This window comes from Sarcophilus harrisii, chromosome 1 (genome assembly GCF_902635505.1).
Source record: "Sarcophilus harrisii chromosome 1, mSarHar1.11, whole genome shotgun sequence".
NCBI classification, from domain to species: Eukaryota; Metazoa; Chordata; class Mammalia; order Dasyuromorphia; family Dasyuridae; genus Sarcophilus; species Sarcophilus harrisii.
The window spans coordinates 497,063,952-497,086,513 of NC_045426.1; the positions used below are offsets into that span (position 1 = coordinate 497,063,952).

Sequence of the window (22,562 nt, forward strand, 5' to 3'; positions counted from 1 at the left end):
TTTATTGATTAGTATAGTCACATGTTCAGATCTGCTCATGAAAATTACAGAAAAACCAATTAGGAAGCCATTGGAATAGTCTAGGTAGAAGTGGTAAGGACCTGAATAAATTAAAGGGGTAACCATGTGAAAAGGGGTCAAGCATGAGCAGTGTTATAAAAGTAGAAATCGATTTGGCAGTTCATTGGATGTATGAAATGAGAGAAAGGAAGAAATCAAAAATAATGCAAGTTTATTTTTTTTTTTAAATTGTGGTACTTTCAACAGAAATGGGAAATTTTGGAAGAGGAGTGAGTTTAGAGAATGGATAATGCCTCCTTTTAGGCATGTTAAATTTGAGATATATATATCACTTACTATGTACCAAACTCTGTGCCAAGTGTTTTACAATTATTATCTTATTTGATCCTCGCAACAATTCTAGAAGTTAGATATTGTTATTGTTGCCATTTTATAGATGAGGGGGAAAAGGCTAGCCCATTAAGTGACTTGCCCAGGGTCACACAGTAAGTGTCTGGGGCCACATTTTAATTCGCGTCTTCCTATTCTTGCCTCTGTATTCTATCCATCATACCTTCTAGCTGCCTCAAGAGGAAAAATATAAACACAGAGGAAGAGAGGACCTAAGGCAGAGTCTTGGGGAATGCCTATAGTTAGGAGACATGATTAAGATAATAAACTAGAAAAGGAGATGGAAAAGAAATGCTTCAAAGCTTAATAAAAATCTTAAATTAATCCAGAAGCTGCTGTGACTCAGTATTTTCCCAGAATATTCCCTTTCAATTGTTTTGATTTTAGTTAGTATTAATACATTCTATTTATTGCTTAAAAATGTTCAAGTTTGGTAACTTAGAAAATAATTCTGTTATTAACATAAAATATTAATGTACTGATACCTCTCCTAGTCAAGAAAACTTAACTTTTTAAAGTCAAAGTTCAAAAAGATTTCCTGCAAAATGCTAATCTTTGGGGCATTAAAAGTAAATAAGATGAAATATGGTAATATATAATCTTTTCCATATAATTATGTTAAGAACATTAAAAAATTGCAAAAGCTAGCCAACCTTAGGTGGTCATTACTTGGTTGTCATTTCCTAAAATATTGGGAAGAAGATAGTAATCTTAAATTTTTAATTGTGCTTTAATGTGTGAGTAATACACAATGATTCAGCAAAAGTTGCAAATAAGCATTGTTTGTAAGGAATCTTTCCACACCTGGGAGTTTTTTTGGTTCATCATAGCATTTAATGAATTATCCCTTGTTAGTAATTTTTCTTTAATTACACTGGATTCCTTGTTAAGATAGTAATTCTTATAATTATGTGTAGCTAATTAAAATATTGCTAATAAAGCCAAGGTTATAAATTTAGTCCTTCTTTCATTTTGTACTCTAAAGAGAGCAATGTTAGGGGTAACAAAAAATGTATTTTTGAATATAATACTTTATTTCAGGGGGAAAAAAGCTTTTAAGAGATGTCTCTGGTAATGTCTGTATTTGAGAGCAACTGAATGTTTTACTGTGTCCTATTTAGATGCTTTTTGCCTGCAAACAAAGTTCACCTTCATTTGATGATGGACAGCCCTGGGGAGGAGAGAGTGAAGATGGAATAATGCATAATAAGGTAACCAAATTTCATAAAATTTTTTGAATTTTTCTTTTAATTTTTAAGAGTTAGTATGGTGTTAATGAACTGAATGTGTTATCACATAATAATTAATGTAAATTCTTCTAGGATTTTTCCAAAATACTGATGTTTAAATATTAATTTCTTGAGGAAATAAGCTCAAAATAGTTGAGCAACTTACCCAAGTCACAAAGGTAGATAATGTTCAACAGATTTGTTCAAACTCAAGTCTTGTGACTTGTTCCATTGTTCTTTTCCACATATCACAAAAAGCTTACATAATGGTTTAGGCACTAGAAAAAGGATATTTTCAATTATCCTTCAGCATTTCATGCTTCTTAATGACCTGTTTCTTTGTTATTTAAAAGACTAAATCAAAGGAGAATATTCATGCTGTTGGGTATCATTTTATACTAGGAAGTCAGAACACATAGGTATGAGTAAATCTGCAAAATGAATGAAATACATAAATTTTCTTTATGTATTCCTAGATAAGTTCCTATGGGTGTGTTTGGTTATTATTTAATTCATTTAAATTGTTACTTTCCACAAAGGAAAAATAGTATAATTATTAGCTAAGAAATTATAACCCAAAAAAAAAATCAAATTTCTTTCTTTTCTAGTTGTTTTTGGACTATACTGTAAAATGCTATGAAAAATTCATGACTGGTGCTGATTTTTTTGAAGATTTAGATACAGAATTACATTCAAAGCTAAGTAAGTATTTTTCATTTCTAATATGCTAAACTTTGCTACCTTGTACTAAATTCTGAAATAACAAAACTTTTAAAATTATAAGTACACCATCATAATGTCTTATTTATGTAGAGATGTCATTTTTTAAAAATATCTTACCCATTGATCTTCATGTTTTCCCTTGGGGGACAGGTGATATGCTTTGAATATCTTGAGGTACAATTAAGTAAGTTACCCAAAGTCTTTCACACATTCTCTGACAAATAAAAACATAAGTTCCCTGACTTATTCTGTTTTTCTATTTGATTATACTCCTATAAAACTCGATCCACAATGTTTATGATAAAGATTCATAGATTCTCTTTTACTTAATATTATTACTTATGTTGGAAAACTAGTTTATATAAAGAGCAAGTATACAATTCTTAATGCCAAAACAGTTTCCTTCAGCAGTCAGGGAAACTTAAAATGAGTTGATTAGTTAGCCATTAGCAATCGAAAAACAATGAAATCCTTTTCACAATTCTTACTCTTGGGAGAGATACCTTCCTGACCATTAATCTGCTTATGCCAACTGCTTGACATGGGAAAAAAAGCAAGCTAGATCATTCTGAAAAGTATTTACTCAAAGGATAGGGAGTAGTCAGTGTCCTAGTTGATATGCTATAAGGAAATTTAATACAAAATGTAAAAATTATTTTAAAATAATTATTGATTCATTTTAACTATATTTAGAGGGTTTATTTTCTTTCAGAGGACTTATTTAATGTAGATGATTCCAAGCTAGAAGCTTTAGCTTCAGAAAACAAAAGGCTAACTGAAGAAATTGCTAGACTGGAACAAGAGAGAGAAGATGAGCCGGTTAGTAAACATACCTGTCTCTGATGAGATTGTTCACTTGGGAATTTGAACCAAAAAACTTTTAGTCCCTCAATTCCTTTTCAACTGATTTGGTACTTTGTCTTTTCCATAAAGAGATGTGTTTTAAGAAATTTCATTTGTAAAGCTTTGATTAACATAAAATTAAACCTTTTAGGAAAGCAAGTTACTTTATATTTTCTAGAATCTATTTTCCCTTGTGTGAGGTAGCTTAGACTAGTGAGATTTGTTGCCTGATGCAAGATTCGTGTATATTTACGTAAGGCCAAAAATAAGTCTCATGACTCTGTAGGGAAGTCCGTAATAGTTATTGAAAAAAGAAGTAATAAAAATGGTTTATTTTTTGTTTAATATCATACTTTGTATGCTGGATAATTTATGTAAATAAAAAGCATTATGTAATTAAAATGTGATACCTTAATTTAGGTAGTTGTAATATGTATATTTAACTGTCTGGTCAAGTCATTTTTCAGGTTAAAATGAGACTATGAACTTCACAAAACAATATAGTTCTCTAGTACCAAAGAAATTAGTACTTCCAAACACTTTTCTCCCTAACTTTTAAGTTTCCCATCTCATTATTTACTTGTTAAGAAACCCTAGAAAAACAGGCAAAAAAAAGAACTCTTTAACAAATTCCTCTTATGATACAGGTAAGGGTCAAAACAAAGAAGAACATTATAAACCAGTTTCTCTAATGAATTGTAATGCAAAAATCTTAAATAAAATATTGGCCAAAAAAAAAAAAAAAATCCTTCTCCTTTATAAATCTATAACATCACATATTGCTTATTTGTAGCAATAGATTTAAGTATTATTACTTTAATTTTGGCATAATAGTGTTGGATTTAGTTAGGAAGACTGAACTAAATTTATCCTCCCTTTCTTTGTGCTTTAAGTTGTTCTCTGCCTCAGTCATTGAAGTTCCCACCCTGGTTCCTCTACCCTAATAAAAACCAGTTCTTTAGAGTAGTCACATAATAAATTTTTGTTTCTCTTTTGTTCACACATTTCGTGTACTTTTTCTCTTAAAGAATCGTCTGAAAACAATAAAAAAAGTATCTGCATCTTTAAGAGCAGATGTTCAGAAGTACGAGGCATATATGAACGAATTGGAGTCTCATTCTGTTATTCTTGCACAGAAACTAAATGATCTCAAAGAACAACTTCCTGCTGCAGGTGAGGTCACATAGTAGATGTTACAGGTAACCACATTAGTGAGTATTGAAGTATTTACTCTTTCAATGAGAAAAAAACTAAACCAAGAATTTAGCTTTCGGTTACCCAAAATATTTTTTCTTCGATCTGGCTAATTTTCTATTGATCACCTACCTCTCTTATACTATAAAAACTGTGCTTCATGCTACCACTGCTTCCAAACCATTTCAGGTCCCTGAGCACAGGGAAGAACAAGATCATGAAGAACATTTGTAATGGCCCTTGGAAGGTAAGTGGCCTTCTGTATCCAGATGGCTGAAAGTGTGTGTTCTTATTATTGTCCTGTTGTCACAAGCAGCTGACTAGAGAAGAATGATAAAGTAAGATTCAGAGTCAGCATATGATTTATCTCCTGCTCCTTCTATTCCGAAAGCAAGGCAGAGGGAAGAAGCAAAAGGACATAAATACTAGCCTTGGATTGAGGACCAAAAACCCATGCTGGGCTATTCCTTGACTCCTGATTCTTGACTTTTCAACTGTGTTCTTTTAGGCCCCTTTGTGGTGTGTTAAGAAGGAACTATTCCTTTTTTAAGAATTAGAATAAGAATGGCTATTTGTCATCCATTGAATCTGAGAAGCTTGTAATCTGTGGTGTTCTCTTCTTTTTATAATATATGATGGTTCTCTATGAGAGCAGGTTTCTTGGGGAGGTTTCTGGAGGCAGCCTTAGTTTCAGTTCAAAGTAATAATCACTTCAAACGCAGCCAGGTGTTAAAGTAGTTCTTTATTGTTTCTTCCAAAATAGCCCAATTAGCTTTCTTTGATTCCAAGAGCTCTTGTTGCTAGCTTCAGCCTCTCTCTGAATCTTGGTTCTGCCTGACTGGAGATTAGCTTCTCCATCTCCTTTCATTCTGTCAATCTTCCGAAGTGATTTCTGGCTCTAGCTCAACTCCAATTCATGGCTTCTTCTGAACTGACTCACTGACTGACTATCTGAAAGCTTTGAATACACATTTTCAGCTCTACCAATTGCCATCTTTTCAGTAGGCAAATAAAAACTAATGGCATCAGGAAAGAATTAAAAAGCAAAAGAATGAAAAAATAGAAGAAAATGTAGATTATTTTGTTAGGAAAACAACTGACCTCGGAAATAGATCAAGAGATCAAAAGAGTAGTCTAGAAATTATCAAGGAAAACTGCCTTGACATCTTAGAACAATCTTAAAACAGAAAATGAAAGAATCTACCAATCACCTTCTGAAAGGGATCCCACAATGAAAACTCCAGGAACACAATGGCCAAATTCCATAGCTCCTAGGTCAAGAAAATATGAGTTCAGATTTGAATTTACATTTTCCTGATTGTAGGTCCAGTGCTCTATCTGCTATGCTACCTTATAGCTCAATTTGATTAAAACCAAATTTATGGAAGGTATTGATTTATGAAAAACAACTAGAAATATAGACTGGAGCCAGATTTGGGGTTAGGAGGGGGTGGGAGGAGAAGAGACACCTTGACTACAGCCATGATATAATACTATGGTGGTATGGGGAATAGGAGGGTATAATTTCAATAGAGAGATCAGATTTCAAGAAACTAAAAAGTAAATGAGAACATAATTTGTATTATCTAAATGAATCCTAATCAATTGACACATTGTCAATCAAGGGTGTAGCTGCCTAAGCAATTGGTGCAAATTCCAATGAAGTAAGAAATAGTTATCGGATTTAAATATGAAAAGAATATACAAGCTATTTGACTTATTACACAAGGTACTGTAGATTATAAACTCCATCACAGAAGAAAGTTATTTTTTTATCCCCAGCACCTTGAGCATAGGATAGACCCTTTAATGCAGCGATCCTCAAAACTATGGCCTCGGGCAACAGTCTGAGGGACAGTGAACTGGCCTCCTATTTAAAAAGTTTGAGGATCCCTGCTTTAATGTTTGCAAATCAATATACATGTGCTATTTCATTAAATCCTGACCCCATGTCTGAGATAGAATCACTGTTTTTCATTTGAAAAACTTAAATGTTTACAGGGCTTCAAACACTAAGAAGTTAAATGAAGTTAAGTGATTTGCTCAGGCTCTCAGAGCAAGTATGTGGGAGAGGCATATTTTGAACACAGGTTTTCCTGAATCTGAGACCAGCTCCCAATCTACCATACCTAGTGACCTTTCGAGTATAATTTAGTTATAAATTTTAGGTGATTTTTATTCTTAAAGTGATGAGGAAGATATGCTGATACATAAAACAAAATCAAACTGCTTTTTTTAGTTGGTGGGTGGCAAATACAGCTTGAGATATTTGTAGATATCTCTAATTATACCAGTTTGAGTAGTGACATTATTAATTGGTGAATCCTGGAAAATTAACCAATATTTTCCTTAATGCAGAACTGGAATTAGAAGCAGTAAAGCAAGAGAATGCCCGGCTACAAAACATTATTGATATGCAGAAGTATTCAGTGGCTGACATAGAGAGAATACACCATGAAAGAAATGAATTCCAGCAAACCATCAAAAAATTGACCACAGAACTAGAAATAGAACAAAAACAATTGTGGAATGAAGAATTAAAATATGCAAGAAGCAAAGAAGCGGTATGTCACTATTACTAATTGTCAGCTAATTGGAAAGGGCCCTGAGAGGGTAAATCAATCTTTCCATTAAAAAATGTTGACCTACTAAAGTAAGTTTGTTACATACATAGTTTTTAGTATGAAAATACATAAAATTACATTTAGCCCTAAATTATCGTATACCTCTACTCTTCCATTAGTAAAACTCAGACTTCTGAACAGTCAAAAGTCTTTTTTCTGACAAATGACCTAATTTAATTTTTTATACACCAGAAAGCACTTATTTCTTTGATGCCTCAAGGTAGTAATTATGATTATTGTTAATATTTGGCTTGTGACATATCTCGAGAAGTCTAGGTTTCTTAAGACACCTGTCTTAAGGCTATTTGTCCTTAGAGTCTGTGATGATCCTGATACCTAATTCTATATATTTTCCTCTAGTATAAATGTTTCTGTACAATATGGGAAAGTGTCTATGTGGATGAACCTTTAAAACCATTTCTGTTCTCTAAAGATATTTCATATCAGGTTTTGCTTTTGTACTTTCATTTTCCCCTAAATGCTTCTATTATTCACTTCTTTAAAAGTAACAGAAAACACAACTGAAAGTTTCCAGAAGAATCCTGATAACCAAGGATTCTGTGTAAACTTAAGTCAATTGTTTTTTGTATACAGCCAAGTGCCTTGGTGTATGGATTTTAGGATCTATGATAGATTCAGGAATTATAAAAAAAATTATTTACATTAAGACATCTGAAGGCACCTTTCCTTATTCAAACCATCTATCTGCACACTGTTTAACATTATTTATTCCACTAGTTGGTTTTATTTAAGTAACAGTTTTTTTGTTTTGTTTTGTTTTGTTTTAATGCAAGTACCTCTAGGAACAATAAGAAACTAATAATAATTGAACTTCGAATAAGATCACCTGGGTTCTTGTTTTGGTTTCAGATTAGCTGTGTGATTTTGTTCAAGTTAACCTCTCTGGGCCTGAATGTCCTCATTTATAAAAAGTAAAGGGTTAGATTGTGTGATCACTAAGGTCCCTTCTAGCAAGAAAATTCTATTTTTCTATCAGCCTAAGCTCCAATTACATTTTAACAATCAAGCATTTTGATTAGGAGAAGGCAATTTTGGCATAAGTAAGGGAAGGTAAAAGACTAATATGAAATCTGTGATGGGAATAAAAGAAGGGTATAAAAGGGGGAGTTGGATTGTGCCCAAACCATATCGGGCCCGGTTTGCAACTTTTCAAGCTCCCACACTTTAGAGGGAAACTAAGAAGTGAAGTTCTATATAAAACAGTGTACTAACTAGTCCCTTTTTTGCTTTTATATAAATTTTTATTGATGGCTTCTTTTTTTTTTTTTTTTTTTAACATCATAGTCATCCTTAGTATCCTTCCCCCTCCTCAGAGAGAGCCATTCTGTATAACAAATGGTATTTTTTTTTGAATATGGAAAAAAAAGGCAACACAACTGATAAATAGATTTAAAAAGTCAGAAAACATATGCAAGATGTATAAATTATAGCCTTCCAGTCTCTACAGAAGAAGAGATTAGAGGTATCTTTTCATCCAAGTCTTGCTTAATATAATTTTGTTTCGTTCACTTTTAATTTTCTAGTGTGTGATACTTTACATTTGCATTGTTGTAGTTACCGTGTTTTCTTGCCTCAGCCTACTTCATTTTGCATCAGCTCATATAACTTTTTCATTGCTTCTTTGTATTGTCATTTTTTTTTTAAACTGTCATTTCTTACTGAACAGTATTCTATTACTCGCGTGTACTACAACTTGTTTAGCCATTCCCAATTGATGGGCATCTACTTTATTTCCAATTCTTTGCTATCACAAAACTATTCACTTTTATGACTTACTATGTTCCTAAATCCTGACATGATGCGTACAACTGCTTTAACATGTTCAATATTCTGAATAATGAGTTAATTCCACAGGAAGTGAAATAAGTTTATTAGGCAGGGCTGATTAAGCAAAATTAGCTACATCAAATTATTGCTTTTGTTAAGACAAAAACAATTCTCTGGCATGTTTTTTTTTTAGCATCATTCAATATTACATAAGTGCTTATACATTATAGACAGTTGATGAAGTTTCTATTATATGACTGCAAACTAAAAAAAAGACATTATTTGTTAGCTAATCATTGTTGCAAAAATTATCCAGGAATGGTTTTAAACAATTGTATATTCTTTCTTTGGATATCTTGTAACTGGTGCCATTTTTACTGGCTTGTTTGTTGGTTTATTTGAATTACAAACTTTGTAACAGACTGGCAGTTTGCTGTTTTGTGTTATATTGTTGCTTCATTTCTAGATTGAATCGCAACTGGCGGAATATCACAAACTTGCTCGAAAATTAAAACTCATTCCAAAGAGTGCAGAGAATGCCAAAGGTTATGACTTTGAAATTAAGTTTAATCCTGAGTCTGGTATAAACTATCCTGTCAAATACAGAACTCAAGTCTATGTGAGTATTAATACTTGTATATATCATATAAGATTTTTAAATTTTGTGTACTAACTTTTAAAAATTATTTTTAATTGAGGCTCATAATGACTCTTTTTAAAAAATGAAGAATTCAGAAAATTTATTTTTGAATAATATCCAAATAATGTTTTCCTTTGCAGATTTTGGTTAGTTTATTTATAAGAATATTGATTCTTTATTCAAAAAATACTACACTAGCATAGACTAATTCTGACATGAAATGTTTATTTGGAATAAGACAATAACTATTCAAATCAAAATTCTATTTAGTTATTAATAGGTTTTGTTTGAATTTCTGTTTGGCTTAGAGTGCTTTTTTCTCAGTTTACATACTCTCACACCATTAGTTACAAATTTACCTTTATTTCTTCTGAAGAAAAAGTAAAGAAATAGAGTGGGTCACTTTTCATCCTAAGCATATAAGTTTAGATGGCTTTTTAGCATATATATATTTTTTTAATATATTCACATATATATTGTTTCAAATAAACAAGATGAAAAAATTGATAAAAATCAAGAACTTGATTTTAAATTAATCCGATTAGTTTAAGAGGGTATTATAATATGCCACATTTCTGTAATTTAGCATATTGAATCATTAACTGAATGTTTCCCCCCCCTCTGAAGCAACTGTGGTTAAGTGACTTGTCCAGGGTCACACAGCTAGGACGTGTTAAGTGTCTGAGGCCACTTTTGAACTCAGGTCCTCTTAATTCAGGGCTGGTGCTCTACTGCACCACCTAGATGCCCCTAATTAACTGCTTTTTTAAAGACAGTGTCACTCAAAAGTAATGACATTGATTGCCACGGAAACCACAAATGAAATTTCTTTGATGTCTTTATAGTCATGCTTCATAAACCATTTTTCCTGTGTTTTACAGATTCCACTTAAAGAGTGCTTGAACCAATATGAAGAAAGAATAAGCAAACTTCTACATAAAAAAATGGGGTTAGAAGAGACCCTAGAACAAGTAAGTTAGGAAAATAAGACTTGAGAAATAATAATAATTCATCTGTATTTCACTTTAAGTTTCACAAACTGCTTTACATACAACAAGCCTGTGAAGTTGAGTGTCAGGTCAGTTTCAGAAATAGAAAAGACTTTAATTTAATGATTAAATAAGTTAATTCTGGATATTTTTTTTTTTACTATATTCTTGATGGTATTGATAAATACCAATGCACATCATCACTTTTTCCATAAATTAGTTTTAGATCAGTAGTATTAAGCTCCAAAAGATATGGGGGAAAGGGGTGCCCCTTAACCAGTATATAATAATCCCTGCCCACCTGCATATTGATATAGAAAACATTACTATTAGTATAGCTATCCAATGAGACCCTCATACTGGACCTCCAGAATAGGACAGGCCATCAACTCCTCCCACCTCACTTTACACATAACAGATCTAAGAGGATCTTATAACCGCCTATGCGGTTATAAGTGAACTTCTAGCAAAAGATCATGGAAAGAAAAGTAAGTCCATGATGCTATCAAATTCCCAAGTCATTCCTAATAGTAGCCTGGGCAATATTGTAGTTCTGAGATCAAAGCAACTTGGGTAATTTAAAAGAAGGATGTTATGCTGCTCTGGAAGGTCTCATTTCCCACCCTTGAAAGCACAGGCAGGAAAGTATCAGAATTCAGAAACTGGAAGTTTTTAACCTAGAAGAGAAAGTTACATGTTTAGGAGCCAGGAAAAAGACAGACCAAAGGGTGAAGAAAACAAATCTGTGGCAGAAAAATCACAAAATTTGACAGCAGTCCTAAAGTCTAACTTGTACCTAAAAAGGAATCCCCACTGAGACACCTCTTCAGGCAGCCTTTCTACTTTAAGGTAATTAATGAATAAAGAAAAAGGGTCAGATGTAAGAAATGTTTTGGTGTTGGAAATGGCAAGGTCTGATTACTGGTTGGATATAGGAGGTGAGGGAAAGTAAAGAATCAAGAGCAAACCAGGGAGATTGGCAAGATGGTGGTGTTTTTACAGAAATAGTCTGGTTAATTGGCTAATCATTGAAAAAAATCTTTTGGTGGTATTTCTGATGATTTTTAAACCTGAGGTTTTATACTTCAAGGTGAACACTATGGTAAGAGAACTGGAAAGAAGTACAAAGATGTTAAACATTGAAGTTCAAAAACTGAAGGATCTTAAAGAAGAAAAAATTAAGGTAAGAATAAATGTCATATTAGTGTTTAGAGAGAGTTCAGTCAAAACAGGCATCAAAAACATACAGATATAAGTATATATACATATATCTTTATTTCTAAATATACATGTGGATCTTTTATCTCTTTAATGCAATTCTTCATTTCTGAAATGCAAATCCCAACATATCCAAACTTGCCCATCTATTGTAGTGGCATCCTTGTTATGTTTTCCATATGAAATTAAAAGACTTTTCCTTGATTAGAGACCACTAATACACTGATGGTATTTTTCTTTTCACAAGACTTATATTTCACAGGTGCAACATCACCAAGCTAGGGACTAAACATTAATATATAGCCTCTTCTTTACCTTAATTAACAGAAATAGATGGTAAAACTAAGCTCTTTGTCCCAGTTATTATTATCCCAATACTATTGTGCTTTCATATTCTCATTTCTAATACTAATTTGGAATAATATCTATCTACCTCAGCTAGGAGGTTCAGTAATGAAGGCAAGAGCACATACAACATGGCATATTGGAAAATATACTCGTGAAAGCCAGTATGTATTCGGTCATAGTATCATAAGGCCATTGCAGGCATAGCCATGGACATGACACTTTGAAAATTGGGGTTGATCAAAGGGGCTTGCAACTTACCCCAGGTCACACAATGTTCAATTATAATTTAGGAATTTCTGATTCCAAATGCAGTATACTTTGCAAACTGCTTCCCTTATCTGATAATATTTTTACATTTAGGATCCTATCATTTTAATTTATATAATATATATATATATATATATATGAAATAGAATGCCATCATCTGCAATTGAAAATTATAAAACAAGTTTGTGTGTGTGTGTGTGTGTGTGTATTACGCCTAACCAGAGTAGGCACAAGAGAAATAATTTTTATTACTATAAGCTCTATCTTTTTTTAAAAATTCTTAGAATAAATATGTAAAAAGTCTGCCAACTTAAAATACCGTAATTTATCCTTGAAGGAAGCTGAAGAAAAAGACAGAAAATGTACTATTGAGGTGGAGTCCCTGGACAAACATAAACATTTACTTGAAAGTGGAGTTAATGAAGGCCTCAATGAAGCCATGAGTGAATTGGATGACATTCAGCAGCAGTAAGTTCATCTTTAATTCAAATGAGTTTTTTGAGATAAAAATTTAAATTTATATGAAATTTCAAACCTTTCTAAGCTAGTGAATAGCATGGATATGATCAGGCAGCAGGAACCTTAACAAGCAAAATATTGAAAAGGTAATATTAAACCCATTTACTTAGCATTTGGGCTGGTTTTCCTACTTGCTACTATCAGGATATTTGTCAGGAAAAGATATTTAATTATTTCTTAGATAATGTTATATAAGCATAATTTTTTCAATTAGTTAAAACAAATATTAATGAATAAAATTATCATTAAATCAACCCTTCCTGTCAAAGTGGTAGAGAAAGTAGTGATACATTCAAAAGGAAAAACCCTTAACAATAATAAAAGAAAAGCTGAAAAAAAAAAAAATAGATAAGCAAAAAAGATTCTAGTAAAATGAATAAAGAAAAAAAATCAATCTCTAGAAGGATGGAACTATATTGCTGGAAGACAACTGGGCATTTTGTCTTCTAAAGTATTTTAGAATCATAAAAAAGATAATAAAGGACCTGGCATCTATAAGATTTGAGATAAGAACACTAAAAGGAATCAATCTCTTCCTCCTCTTTTCTTCCTCATTTTTATATATGTTTATCTACAGAATACACATACACACACCCCTCTTTAATAGCATCAAAAGTAAATATTTATAAAATTTTTTGAAATGCTGTTTGAAGATGTCACTCTACCTTTTATTGATGTTTCTCTTTCATTTTTTTCAAGGAACGAGTATTTTTTAGTAACAAATTAAAATATAAAAACAAACCTGAAAAATAATTCATATCTACATAGTCTGACAAAATAAATTGCCACACGAGCCATGTATGAAACCGTATATCTCTTTCTACAGTGTATGTTACCTCTCTGTCAAGCTGAGTGGCATGCATGTTTAATCTTCATTCTTTTAGACTCATGATTTATTTCTGCATTAGTGAGAATTCTATAGTCTTTCAAAGTTGTTTTTTTTTTTCCCATGATATTATTATCTAAATTGTTTTAGTTCTGCTTTTTCTACACCAGTTTCTAAAGGTCTCCCCAGTTTTCTTCTTACAGTGGGAGAACAGATTTGATAGGAAAGAATTACCAGGACAGTGATTGATTTCTGAAAGGAAAAGACTTATAAAGCAGGATGGAATTAAGCAGCATTGGGACCTATTGTTCTAGGAGATACTCCAGGATGAGTATTTTAGAGGGAAAACTATGGGTAGAGGAAGGATGTTTTACTCTTTGCTCATTAGTTACTGTCTCCAGAGAGATGTTTACTTCTTAACTTCTTCATGATTCTTAGAAATTGGCCAAATTTTGAGGAAAAACAAAGAATGGAAACATGTAGCAGCACTCAAGCTTCCTGGCATCCTGTGCACTAGGACTCAAGCTCCTTGCATCTGGATGTGTGGTTAGCCAAGTGCTGTTTACTATAACCCAAGCCCTCTGCATCTGTTTTTTCTTGTTTTTCTTCCCCTTGCCCCTCATATAAACCGAGGCACTTCATTGGGGCCCATTCCACTCTGAAATTGTCCATTTCAGCATTTCTTATGCACAATAATATTCCACTATATTCATATTATGAGGTATTTAATACTACTGTGTGACCTTGAGCAAGTCACTTAATTTCAACTGCCTTGTAAAAATAATAAAATAAAAGGAAATATTAATTGCTGTCTTTTTACACCTTGAAATTCATGACCTTTTATTTTTTTTTTCTAGCTTTATAAAATATTTTGGGATTCACAGATTTGAGATATCAGTGTTGGTACAACACTGATAAATAAATTTAGGTAGCATCATTCTTATGTTGGTTTGACCCATGCATTTACATTCTTATAATCTCCAAGGAGCCATTTAAAATTTTTAAATGAATTAAGCAAAATTTTTACTCCATAGATACCAGCTGGTATTACAAATGACAACTGAAGAAAGACGAAAAGTGAGCAATAACTTGCAGCATCTCCTAGAAATGGTTGCAACCCATGTTGGATCTTGTGAAGTAAGTAAAAATTCATTGGAAACACTGACCTTTTTCTAAATTTAAAATGCTTTTAACTAAAGCTCTATTTTCCTATTTTTAAAAACATTTAAATTTTTACATTCTACAAAAAAATTTTTCTTCACTACATTAGAATATATATGTATATGGCTGTGGCATCAATTGTAATCATAAATATTATAGACATCAAATTACCTAATCTCTCTACACAGTAATAGGGACCAAAAACACTATCTAACCATAGTAGATCACTGGGTTTTAATATATGTATTACTAATTAATGCTGAAGTTCCAGGTGGTGAATTTCAAACTATATATCCCAAGTTTGTTGAGAAAGAACAAACCGAGGATAAAATTGTTAACAATGAACTGTCATCAAAATCATAAAAAAATTTTTTGTAAACTAGGTTACTAGACTACTAGATCCAAAGAATATTGTAAATATATTTTACTTAGATTTTAATGCAGCCTTTGGCAAAGTCCCTAATAATATTCTTGTGGGTAACATATAAAGCTATCTACTAATAGTCATATGCTTAAATGGGTTCAGAAGGGCTTGAATGGAAAGCATCAAAGACCTGTTATTGATGATTCATTATGAGATTGTAAACAGGGGTATTCATGACATAGTTTTGGAATTATCTTAAATTGCTTTAAAATAGCATGGAATATAGGATTAGGGAAGAAATAATTTTTCTGTTTTCTGTCACAATCAAAACAAAGCTGGAGTATGATGTTCAGTTCTTGGCACATAATGTCTTATGAAGAATATTGTTCAATTTGAGGACATCTAGAAAATTGTCTCATTTGAAGAATTAAAAGGTATTTCATCTGGGACAGGAAAAAATGAGGAGTGTGTTCACTATTCAAGTATTTAAAGGGCTGTTACATGAAAGAAGGATCTGACTTGTTCTGCTTTACTCATAGAAGGTAGAATTATACATTAAAATTCCTAGAAATTGAGCTGCTTTTAAGGTAGTGGAGCTTCTCCAAACCTATTTTGTTTTCAAGCAAAGATCAAATAAAAAAAATGATCATGTTTTAACTGATTGTTATACAAGACGAAGTGTTTATCATCAAGACTCCTATAGCTTGTGTATCTTATTTTGTAGAGAAACCCAGGCCGGCTATACTTCATTCCTCTCCCAACTGGGCTTTTTACTCCACAGCTTCATCTCTCTTCTTTCCCATTTCCCAAGCTAAGACTTTTCCTTCACCTCTCTTTTCACCTCCCGTTTCTGTGTTCTCTTCCCCCATTATAATATAAACTGAGGACAGAGATTTTCTTTTGCTTGTATATGTATCCCTTAACAGAATGTCACTTTATAAATACTTATTGATCCACCTCAAACTTTTAGAAGTAAATCATCATAAACTGACCATTTTAATTTTTTTTTCTTCTAGAAATATCTTGAGGATCAGATTGTTAGAGTAGACAAAGAATATGAAGAATTCATTGCTGAAGATTTCTTGGAAAATATTAAAGAAATTGTAGACAAGTACAAAAAAAAAGCTTCTGTTCTCTTCCACTGAATCAAGAATTGCTAATTATTGTACTACCACTGAAGAGTTCACTTCTTGAGATGTCAATGCCAAGTCTATTTTTTTATTTAAAAAAAAACAAGCATTCATGACTATTTAAATATTTGTTAAGTGCCTCCTGCCAATTGTCAGTATGCAGCAAGGATGGAATAGTTGTTTAGAATTTTTACTTTTTGCATTTGTATTTACCAACCTGTAATCATACAGTCATTGTCGAATTTATTCTAAATGTTAACCTGCCAGTATAGGATTCAACTCCCCTTATTCTTGATGGACCTCCAAAATACCAAGGACCAAGCTTGTATTTGTATTGATAATAGAAATTAATTCAAATGAGAACTGTATAGATGGCCTTCAGAAATTGAACAGGAGAGTTTTTCTTCCTTCAATTATGATATTTAATTTAGAATTTTTACTTTATTATCTATACATATATCCACTGTGTGCATAGTATTAGGCACTACAAATACCAGTGGGGCTTAAACTATTAAGAATCATAATTCAAAAATCTTTTGGTGGAAGACTTAGAATTATAAAAAGAACTGCTCTTCCTCCAAATGAGTGGTTCAAATACAAAAACATATATAGATCTAATTTATAAATTAGACAATGTAATTGTACTTAAGTATTTGTTTTATCAGCTGTGAATCTCCAGTGTTTTAAAGAATTGATTAAGAATTGTCATAACCTCCTTGAGCACTTTTAACACTCAGCTTTACAGCAGTTTAATGTAGTTGTTCAGCCAATGATCTCCAGTCTATATAATCTCTGGCCCAAAGAGCTTCACCTAAAAACTCAAAAAGATCATCTGTCCAAATTTGAGAGCACTCGCCTTATAATCTTTAATGAAGAATATCTTTATAATGCCAAATGGAAGGTATATTTATTTGACTATAAGCCCATATGTAACTGTGTATTTGTATTGTGTACATATGTATTTATTTTTGTGTGTGTGTATATATGCTGGGGGAGGGAGGGAAGTGTTCCTAAATAAATGTTTTGGGGATTTGAAGGTAGGTTTACTACTTTTATGTGTGTTTTTGTTGTTGTTGTTGTTGTTGTTTAATGAGGCAATTGGGGAAACCTAATTAAATAAACATGTAAGAATGTATACTTATTTTGTATTTAATTTATACTTTAATATATTTAACATGTATTGGTCATCCTGCCATCTAGGGGATGGGGTTGGGGAAAGGGAGGGGAAAATTGGAACAAAAGGTTGGCAATTGTCAAATTCATGCTGCAAAATTAACCCATGCATATAACTTGTAAATAAAAAGTTATTGAAATTTAAAAAAAAAAAAAGATAAATATGTAAGATACTCAATTCTAATTATTTAGCATGAATAGATGAAAAGGCATTATTAAGTACTTATTATGTATGAAGCACTGAGGAAAACAGTCCCTGCCCTAAGAGCTTACATTCTAATAAGAAAAGACAGTCTAGTAGAGAAGGAAAAGAGAGGTGACTAAGGAGGAGGATTTTGGACAATCAGAGAAATGGTCTTAAGGCAATAATTCATCTATATATATATATATGTATGTTTTTAGAAATGGTGAGATTGTTATGGAATATAGTTGTTCAGGATGCTTTCAGAAAAATCTAGAAAGACTTACATGACCAGAGTGAAGAAAGCAGACACAGTAATAGCAATATTGTGTGATGATCAGCTATGAATAACTTAACTATTCTCATTCTATTGGTCCAAGACAATTCCAAAGGACTAACGTTAAAAAAAAAAAAAAAAAAAAAAAAAAAAAATTATCTACCTCCATAGAAAGAACTGAATAGAAATGGAAACATTATTTTTCACTTTTTTGTAGTTTTGATTTTTGGTTGGTGTTTTCTTTCACAACATGATTGATAGTAATATGTTTTGCATGATTGCAGGTGTATAACCTATATCAAAATGGTTCAGTCTCAGAAGAAAAAGGGAAGGGAGAAAATTTGGAATTTAAAATTTAAAAATTAAAAAAAAACTAATGTTAAAAAATTTTACATGTGATTGGGGAAAAAAATTTAAAACAAAAAAAAATAAAAGAATGAAAATTTATGGTTGATATTGGAATCAGTAAGATTTGAATTCATATCCAGGCTCTGACACATACAAGCTGTTTAAAGTTGAACAAGTCATTTATCCCCTATTTGCCTCAATTCTCCATCTGTAAAAAGGGAACACACTAGAGAAGGAAATAGTAAACTTATTCCAGTATCTTTGAAAAGAAAACCCCATGGTCATGGCACTGCATAGTCAAACACAATTGAACAACAAAGTTAATATTGTTCTTCTCAGAACTAGCTATATTTAGGAAGAGGGGAGAAGAATGAGTACTAAGATACATAGTATGGAGATTTCTGGGAAGTCAGTGAGCAATATAAAGTGAATATTCGCCAGACAGGCATAGAGCTTAAGGGATGGAGTTTAAGAAACCATTGCCATAAGATTTCTCTTGTTTTAATAGTAATAGCTTTTTCTTTTTCACTATACATGAAAAGATAGTTTTCAGCATCCACCCTTCCAAAACCTTATGTTCCAAATTTTTCTCCCTACCCCTTTAGACAGCAAGTAATCCAAAAAATAGCAAGGTTAAACATCTACAATTCTTTTAAACATATTTCCACATTTATCCTGCTGCATAAGAAGAATCAGATCAAAAGGGGAAAAATGGAAGTATTGTGCTATGATCCACATTCAGTCTCCATAGAGATGGAAGATGGAAGAGATGGAAGTTTGAATCCAGAGAGGGCTATGGAGACCTTGAATCACCTCATTTTTGAAAAGAGCCAAATCCATTAGTTATTCATCACATAATCTTCTTGTTGCTGTATCACTTCATTTTAAAAGCTGTGGAATTATTCTTTTCTGAAATGTGAAATAACATTAATGGAGGAATTCAAACAGTAAGAACTATAGTGAGCTCCCAGTCAAAACAAATATCCAGAATATGCACCAAGCTGAATCCTGATGAGGAAATCTCATACAGGTAATATCAGAGATCAGTGAGTCATTTTTCCAGCCCAAGTCCACATAAAAGGAGACGGGCACATTTAAGGACACTGAAAAACAAAGGAGATGTTCACAAGGAGCACTCCACACAAGGAAAAGGATCCTCAGTAAGAGCAAATCCTAGACCCATCCCAGGGTACTTTTGGCAAAAAGAGTGTCCATGTGAATTTTTCACATGTGCCTTGTGCTTTGTATTTAGAACTAGGAATTGCCACTCTGACCCTATCACTATTTTTTAGACTCTTTAAAAAACATTTTATTTTAGTATCAAAAATTTGCTGTCCTGCAAGTTCTCATCAATATTTATCAAAAAGAATTGACCTTCTTAATATTTATTGAATTTGTGCCCTTTGGAACTCAGTAGTGTCACACTTTTTTTATTTATTTCAGTCAGTCATGTATTGGGGCTGATGGAAAACAGAATGAAAACCTTATACAACCATTGGAAGCAACATCTTCAAAATGTATACAGTTGAGATAAATGAATAGAAATCTTCAAAAAGGCTTATTTTCTATGAAAAGCTTGCAAAAGAAATGTGACAAGCTAGATAGGAATAAAAAAAAATTGGAAGAAGTAGTTGATCTTAAACATCATTTAGACATTAAAGAACACAGTTATACTATTAGTACAATATAACTGGGAAATTGAAGAACAAGTAAGACAGTAAGTTGTAGAAAAACCAAAAAAAAGTCCATCATACAAGCACAAGAACAAGCTTGTAGATCACTTAGAACAATCAAGAGGAAATAATACTTCAATAAGAAATCAAATGGAGCATCAAATTCAAGAATGAAGTCAAACTCTCCAAAATGAAAAACTCATATCAAGATTCTAAGGCAGAGATACAGAAAACTGTATTGTGAAGAATTAAACATCAGAGAACATTGTCAAATTAGAAAGATTTACTACTAAAAATTCGGCTCTGGAGCCCCCTCATGTTGGAATTCTTGATATTACTAAGTCCTTAGAAGAAATTCAGTATATTCTAGAAACAGTATCTTCAGAAAACAACATGGAGACCTATTTTGCAAAAATGCTAAAGGAATTGTACCAAAAGTATAACTAGGAAACTTGCTGAAGCTAATACAGAACTCGAATCTAGACCTTGCTGGGCAAATGCCATAGTCCATAAGAATGCCAAATCAGAATCAGAATGTGGTTTCCCCAACAATTTAGGAATACTTAAGAGGTTTTAAGGGAAAAACATTTGCTTTAAATAAAGGAAGAAATAACATAAATTTATGAAAAAAAGAATAGTACCGTCCTCATTTGGCATATGATAAAGCTGAGACTCGGAGGTGGAGTGATTTGCTCAAGAATCATACAGGTAATGTCAGAGCTTTGATTCCTTTCTTTTCTTTGACTCCAAATGTGTTGCCCTTTTCAACATACCACACTTCCTCAATAAAACTTCACCTTCAGAAATATAAATTTAGACTGCATCAATAGAAGCAGAACATTCAAAGCAAAGAAGGTGATAGATATACTATATTTTGCCCTTATCAGACCTGCTCATCACTGGATATCACATCTTAAGAAAACATTAACAAGCTGGTTTATGTACAGAAGAACACAAGTAAGATGATACAGTGATGCAAAAATCATGCTACATAAGCACTGGTTGAAAGCACTTGCAATGTCTTATTTGGAAAAGAGAAAATTTGGAAGCTAGGTTCAGATGGGGGGTCAGGATATGATAATTTTTGTCACTTATTTGAAGGGTTGTCATATGGGAGAAGAACTAAATATGTTTTCTTTGGTCTTAGAAGTCAGAACTATGGATCAATCAGCAGAAATATTTCAGCAACTAGAATTGTTTTAAAGAGATTTTCAATACCTTGGGACCAAATACTAGAGATATTCAAACTAAGGCTGAATGACCATTTATCAGAAACTTTGAAAATAAGTGGTTTTTTTTTTTTTAAAAAGGAATGTTAGGGGGCAGCTGGGTGGCAGAGTCAATAGAGCATCAGCCCTGAAGTCAGGAGGACCTGAGTTCAAATGTGATCTCAGACACTTACCATTTCCTAGCTGAATGAGCTTGGGCAATTCACTTAACCTCAATTGCCTTAGGGGAAAAAAAAAGAAAGAAAAAGAATGTTGTATACCCAAAGGACTATCAAATTGTGCATAGCCTTTAATCTAGCAGTGTCTCTACTGACTCTTTACCCCAAAGAGATCATAAAAAAGGGGAAAAAACCCACATGTGCAAAAATGTTTGTGGCAGCCCTTTTTGTAGTGGCAAGGAACTAGAAACTGAGTGGATGCCCATCAATTGGAGAACGGCTGAATAAGTTATGGTATATGAATGTTATAGAATATTATTGTTCTGTAAGAAATGACCAGTAGGATGATTTCAGAAAGTCCTGGAGAGACTTACATGAACTGATGCTGAGTAAAATGAGCAGGAGCAGATCATTGTACGTGGCAATAACAAGACTAGATGATAATCAATTCTTATGGACTTGGTTCTTTTCAACAACAATGATGTGATTCAGGCCAATTCCAATAGATTTATGATAGAGAGAGCCATCTGCATTCAGATAGACTATAGGGACTGAATATGGATCACAAAAGTATTTTAACCTTTTGTTGTTGTTTGCTTGCTTTTTTTTTTCTCATTTTTTCCCTTTTTGATCTGATTTTCCTTGTGCAGCATGATAAATGTGGAAATATGTTTAGAAGAATTGCACATATTTAATCTATATTATGATTGCTTGCTGTCTAAGAAGGAGTGGAGGTGAGGAGGGAGGGAGAAAAATTTGGAGCACAAGGTTTTGCAAGGGTGAATATTAAAAACTATCTTTGTGTGTATTTTGAAAAATAAAAAGTTATTTTAAAAAAGGAATGTTATAAAAGAAATTGGGGGTTAAGGTATGTTTGAATTGGGGGCAGCTAGGGAGCACAGTGGATGGAGTGCAGGGCCTGGAGTCAGGAAGCTCCATATTTCTGAGATCAAACCTGGCCTCAGACTTACTTGCTGCATGACCCTAGGCATATCACTTAACCCTCAATTTGCTTCAGTTTCCTCATCTGTAAAATGAGCTGGGGAAGGAAATGGCAAACAATTCCAAATAGGGATATAAAAAGTCAAACACAACTGAACAACAAACAACCAAAAAACTGCATCACAGCCATAGAAAACATGTAGCAAAGGTATAGCTCCTAAGTCCTGGTATTGAAATCATTTCTCCCTTGTTGGAGTCCTTGTGCAACCCTTTTGGTCCCTGGTATATCTTTCTGTTCTTCATTGTA

At 32.6% G+C, this 22,562-nt stretch overlaps 1 protein-coding gene across 4 annotated transcripts in view; it reads left to right on the plus strand.

The window, feature by feature from the left end:
• Positions 1–17,409, plus strand: part of NDC80 (NDC80 kinetochore complex component) — a 31,015-nt gene extending 13,606 nt beyond the window's left edge. For all 4 annotated transcript variants that reach the window (XM_003762728.4, XM_031946571.1, XM_031946572.1 and 1 more), the window contains 11 exons: positions 1,533–1,622; positions 2,249–2,342; positions 3,076–3,182; positions 4,235–4,379; positions 6,759–6,964; positions 9,279–9,431; positions 10,334–10,423; positions 11,532–11,624; positions 12,612–12,742; positions 14,654–14,756; positions 16,161–17,409. In XM_003762728.4, coding sequence (XP_003762776.1) covers positions 1,533–1,622; positions 2,249–2,342; positions 3,076–3,182; positions 4,235–4,379; positions 6,759–6,964; positions 9,279–9,431; positions 10,334–10,423; positions 11,532–11,624; positions 12,612–12,742; positions 14,654–14,756; positions 16,161–16,289 — 1,341 coding nt within the window. In that variant the 3' untranslated portion in view covers positions 16,290–17,409. The remainder of the gene's footprint in view (positions 1–1,532; positions 1,623–2,248; positions 2,343–3,075; positions 3,183–4,234; positions 4,380–6,758; positions 6,965–9,278; positions 9,432–10,333; positions 10,424–11,531; positions 11,625–12,611; positions 12,743–14,653; positions 14,757–16,160) is intronic.
• Positions 17,410–22,562: the final 5,153 nt, after the last annotated feature.